The sequence below is a fragment of the Oratosquilla oratoria genome, chromosome 22 (genome assembly GCF_046742065.1).
Source record: "Oratosquilla oratoria isolate Oo_2021 chromosome 22, ASM4674206v1, whole genome shotgun sequence".
NCBI lineage: Eukaryota > Metazoa > Arthropoda > Malacostraca > Stomatopoda > Squillidae > Oratosquilla > Oratosquilla oratoria.
In genome coordinates this window covers 38,056,124-38,061,467 of record NC_134798.1, presented here as the reverse complement: position 1 = coordinate 38,061,467, position 5,344 = coordinate 38,056,124, and the positions used below count along the sequence as shown (strand labels likewise).

The window sequence follows — 5,344 nt, the reverse complement described above, 5'->3', positions numbered from 1 at the left end:
ATGCCTTTCAACATAGAAACTTTCATAAAAAATCCCTCAGTGGATCAGTTAGAGTATGATCTCAAAATGGATGATTGGAGACTGTTGGCTCAAACCTACCAAATTAATGCTCCTACTAGATTACGTAAAGATGAACTCAAACGAGTGGTCATCGAATCCCTTGTAGACCTGCTCATCCTCGACGCAGATGCATTCCAACTACTGAGTCAAGAAAGTGCTCGTGACGTAACTGAAGGAGACCCTGTAAGTGATAGTGTTCCCCCGTTGCAGCTTGAAGCACGCGCTCCCCCCCAATCTCCCTTCAATAAATCAGTAGTATCTTTAGAATTAGAAAAAATTAAATTAGAGAGAGAGAGAATGAGACACGAACGAGAAGAAAAAGAGAAAGAACGGGAGCTTGAATTAATGAGATTAAAAGAAAAAGAGAAAGAGCGGGATCTTGAATTACTAAAATTAAGAGAGCGAGAGAAAGACCGTGAGCATGACAGAGAAAGACAGTGTGAACGTGAGAGAGAACTCGAAGTCGAGTACGAACGAAAGTTGAAATTGGCCGACATAGATGGGAAAAATAAATCTACCCACCTGTTAAATAACCAAATTGCCTCCCTTCCCAATTTCAATGAGTAGACCCAGAATACTTTTTTTAGACAATTTGAACGTTTAGCTGAGCACGTAAACTGGCCAGTAGAAGAATGGGTTTGGATCATACAAAGCAAATTGGTAGGAACAGCCGCCAAAGTCTTCAACAGTCTTGAGGAATACTCTTCCTATGAAATAGTCAAATCTAGCATCCTCAATGCCTATCAAGTTACTCCTGGGTCTTACCGTCAAAAATTCAGAAATTTGACCAAATCTGCTAACTCGACATTTGTCGAATTTGCCTCTGAAAAACTCAGAATCCTTAAGCAATGGCTCTCTGCCACCAAAGTAAATACATACGATCAACTCGTTAACTTGATGGCCTTCGAGGAATTTAAGCGCAGAATTCCATTCCAAATCGTGCTTCATTTAGATGGGAAAAATGTATCTGATTTAACTGAAGCAGCATTACTTGCCGATGGTTACGCAGTAATTAACAGGTTGAATGTACAGCGTGGTAGCCATACTGTAAAGCGATCAGTAGGTCTCCCTGTCACTCCCGATGATAAGCAGGCAGAAAAGGCCTCTACCCCTACCCCCCCTCTGCTCTTCCTGTAGTTACTGTAAGAAACCTGGCCATCACATCACTCGATGCCAAGAACCAGGCTGCAGGTTATCAAAGTACCAAAGTGCGTCAAAAGCACCTACCCAATATACTGGACCTAAATCTTACGGTCCTCATAAACCGGTGACCCATGTAGTGAAAGATAACTCTCCCCCTGTGAAGATGCCTTTAAAGACTTCAAGTCCCATGGGGAAATTTCTGCTGATGAAAAAAGCCCCCCTTTCCCTATTACAATTTTACGAGACACTGGAGCAGCTCAGTCCATAGTGAGCAAGCAGGCTTTGCCTGAGATAACTAAGAGCATGACTGGAAAGAAAGTAACTGTAAGTGATCTATCATCTACCCAGTCCATTGAAATAGCACGAATATTTCTGAAGTGTCAGTTGTTCCAGAAAGAAGTGGAAGTTTGTGTTTGGAAAGACTCTATGCCTGTCCCCGGGGTTGATCTCATCCTAGGAAATGATCTAGCTGGTTCTATGGTTGTTCCTCCCCCAGATATTACTAAGTTACCTAGTAATGAGACCCCTACCGTGGTGGAAGATCACCTTCACCCTAACATTTTTCCTCTGTGCGCAGTCACCAGGTCTCAAACTCCCCCTTCTGATAGTAATGTAACCTATAAGTTTGATCTTCCCAACCAACTAATTTCCCGAGAAAACTTAATCAAAGCTCAAAATGATGACCCGACTTTACAGAACCTCCATAGACTAGCGGTCGATTCCAGGGAAGAGGTCGACCATTTCCCAGGATACTATTACCAGGATGGTATCTTAATGAGATGTGATAAACCTTCTAACTGTTCTGACCAAGATTCTTGGGCAGAGGTCCACCAGATAGTTATCCCTTTATCTATCAGAAATAGAGTGATTGAAATAGCCCATGATGGAGCTGGAGGGCATATGGGAGTCGGTAAGACTTACAAGAAAATTCAAAATAATTTTTTCTGGCCTAGTTTTAAAAAGTCAGTTTCAGAGTATGTAAGGTCTTGCCACGTTTGCCAAATGGTGGGCAAACCGAACCAGAAAATCCCCCAGGCTCCATTAAACCCCATTCCAGTTCCAGATGAGCCCTTTGATAAAATCATTATAGACTGTGTTGGACCCCTGCCTAGGACCAAGAAAGGAAACCAATTTATTCTTACGGTCATGTGCCCGGTAACGAGGTATCCTGAAGTTTTTCCTCTCAAGAGAATAAATGCCAAAATTATAGCTGACACCTTATTAAAAAAATTTACTCAAGTAGGATTGCCAAAAGAAATACAATCCGATCGAGGAACTAACTTCACGAGTGACCTCTTTGCCAGTACCCTAAAGGAGCTAGGTATTTCCCAAATCCTGTCCTCTGCTTATCATCCGGAATCACAAGGGGCATTAGAACGTTTCCATCAAACCCTCAAGTCAATGCTCAAAAAATATTGCAATCAATCTTCTTCTGATTGGGATGAGGGGTTGCCTCTAATGCTGTTCGCTGTCAGAGAGACGGTTCAACAGTCATTGGGATACTCTCCCTTTGAACTGCTCTATGGGCGCCAGATCAGAGGGCCCCTCAAGGTTCTGAAAGAACAGTGGTACCAGGAAACTCCACAATATCCTAATCAGACAGTCAATAAATTCATGGATAAATTAAAAAGTCAATTACACAAAGTAAGGAGCATTGCCTTGGAAAATTTAAAAACTTCTCAACATAAAATGAAGGCTCATTTTGATAAGAAAGTTAAAGAAGGAAATTCAATCCAGGCGATGAGGTACTACTCTTCTTACCAGTCCCAGGGACCCCTCTTTCTCTCAAATTTCAGGGCCCTTACGTAGTTTCTCATCGGCTGGATAAACAAAACTATGTAGTCCTCACTCCTGACCGTCGTAAAGATTCTAGACTAGTACACATCAACCTAATGAAAGAGTACGTTCGCAGAAAGCCTACTGATGCGCTAGAGAGACCTATATCATGCATTGTAAAATCACCCATTACACATGAACCTAACATACGAGAAGCCGATACGACGGCTCTCAAGTCTAACTCTGCCCTCCTGGCAGACCCTACTCCGTGCCTTGGGCACCTAGACGAAGTGAAACGAGTTAGCATAATTCGGTTATTCGAGAAGCACCCCTCGGTATTCGCGGATAAACCAGGAGTGTGCACCACCATTACTCATGACATAGAGTTGCAACCTAATACTCTTCCTATCCGCCAGACCCCTTACCGCCTCAACCCCCACAAAGCTGAGAGAATGCAGAAAGAAGTGAACTACTTGTTGGAGAACGGACTTGCTGAACCTAGCTGCTCCCCCTGGGCATCGCCGGCGCTCCTAGTCCCGAAGAAAGGTGATGACGAGTGGAGGCTCTGCGTCGACTATCGGAAGCTAAACGCGGTGACAGTCAAGGACTGCTACCCGCTTCCCCGTATCGACGCCCTCGTGGATCAAGTGGGAAGGGCTCCTTACATCTCTAAGGTGGACCTGATTAGAGGTTATCACCAAATTAAATTAACCCCCAGAGCCCAAACCTTATCCTCCTTTATAACCCCTTTTGGCCTCTTTAATTTTCTTGTCTTTCCTTTCGGGCTTTGCAATGCCCCTGCCACCTTCCAACGTGCTATCAACTATACTATAGCCGGCCTCCCTGATACGTATGCTTACCTCGATGATCTTATCGTCCTAGCAGATTCATGGGAAGAACATCTACGCAAGTTGGACGCCCTTCTTGAGCGACTCGCCACCACTGGGTTCGTCGTCAACCTGTCAAAGTCCGTCTTTGGCAGTGCGACGATATCATACCTAGGGCACGAGGTGGGAAACGGGCAGTACCGACCGCAGCAAGCAAACGTAGAAACCATCTTGAACTCCCCAGTACCAACCACCAGGAAGTCTCTCCAACGCTTCTTAGGAATGACGGGCTTTTACCGTCGTTTTTGTCGTAACTTCTCCTCCATCGCGGCTCCCCTCACCGCCCTCAACAGTACCAAGGAGAAATTCGTCTGGTCCCCAGCCTGCCAACGCTCCTTCGACACCCTCCGGCAGTTCCTGAGCAGCGAACCGGTGTTGAAGACCCCTGACTACTCCCAACCCTTCGTCCTTTACGTGGACGCATCGGGAGAGGGGATAGGAGGGGTCTTGCTGCAGACAGACGACGACACCCGGGCCTTACATCCCGTGTGTTACTACTCTGCCAAACTGCTCCCCTACCAGCGGTCTTATTCTACAGTGGAGAAGGAAGCATTGGCCCTAGTGTCTACTTTCAAACATTTCGAGTGTTACTTGACGTATCCTGGCCATGTAACACTCGTCTACTCCGACCACAACCCTCTCACCTTCATCGAGAGGGCCCGACTCTCCAATCAACGAATCCTCCGATGGGCCCTTGCCCTCCAATCATTCAACTTCCGCATGGTCCACATCAGGGGAGAAGACAACCTAATTGCGGACACCCTGTCTAGGGGAGCGACCAGCTTCCTAGACGATTCACGGTGACTATGGACCCTCTAGTCCAGCTGCTCCCCGTTACGCTGGACTTCCGGCGGGGGGTGTTATAGCCAACCGTGAATCAACACTATTTTCAAATCGCCCGCCTACTACTCACTGCTTCGAACAAGACTCATAGCCGATGTACTTACGTACAACGTTCGAGTTCGAACCTCGCCATGAAGCTTTGACCCCGCCCACCTTGGGTATAAAAAGAGCCTCCCCGGCTGTCCACCCTCTCTCATACCTTCACCACCCACCTTAAGTCTCACCGCTTCGACGCTGTACATTGGTGCATTGCTGTTTTTGTACGCAAGTATTTAGTGTAGGCCAACTTGGACTTGTATATCTTTGTTATGTGTTTTTGATGAATTGAACTTTTATTTGTCTTGTATGTATTTCGTCTATTAATGTCCCAGTGTTCGTTAAGTGTACGTAAATGATAATTAAAACTTTATTTTTGTTTGTGTAAAATATAATTAGTTAAGTTTCGTGCAGACGTATATCTTACCTCAACCATAATCCTCACCATTCCTACTTACATTCAGTCTCAAATAGAAATCTTTCTCGGAACGTATTTTACCTATACGTTCCACTTTTATTGTTGTGGGTCCGCTTCTTACCTGGAACTCGACTTACCCCTAGATTTCGACTAAAGTTCCCCTCATTACGTTAACTCAGGC

At 45.3% G+C, this 5,344-nt stretch overlaps 1 protein-coding gene across 1 annotated transcript; it reads left to right on the top strand.

The window, feature by feature from the left end:
* On the top strand, positions 1 to 4,670 carry LOC143037351 (uncharacterized). The gene is made up of 6 exons (XM_076205490.1): positions 1 to 247; positions 1,367 to 2,113; positions 2,261 to 2,442; positions 2,737 to 2,847; positions 3,000 to 3,669; positions 3,865 to 4,670. Exons 1-6 carry the CDS (start codon positions 1 to 3, stop codon positions 4,668 to 4,670), a joined length of 2,763 nt encoding a protein of 920 aa, XP_076061605.1.
* Positions 4,671 to 5,344: the final 674 nt, after the last annotated feature.

What these genes read in the sequence shown, in the direction of transcription:
- LOC143037351 (XM_076205490.1), top strand. Translation starts at nt 1, where the DNA reads ATGCCTTTCAACATAGAAACTTTCATAAAAAATCCCTCAGTGGATCAG. An exon ending in TATTAAAAAAATTTACTCAA is followed by an intron (nt 2,443 to 2,736) that starts GTAGGATTGCCA and finishes TATGGGCGCCAG; the next exon opens with ATCAGAGGGCCCCTCAAGGT. An exon ending in TAAAAAGTCAATTACACAAA is followed by an intron (nt 2,848 to 2,999) that starts GTAAGGAGCATT and finishes CTCAAATTTCAG; the next exon opens with GGCCCTTACGTAGTTTCTCA.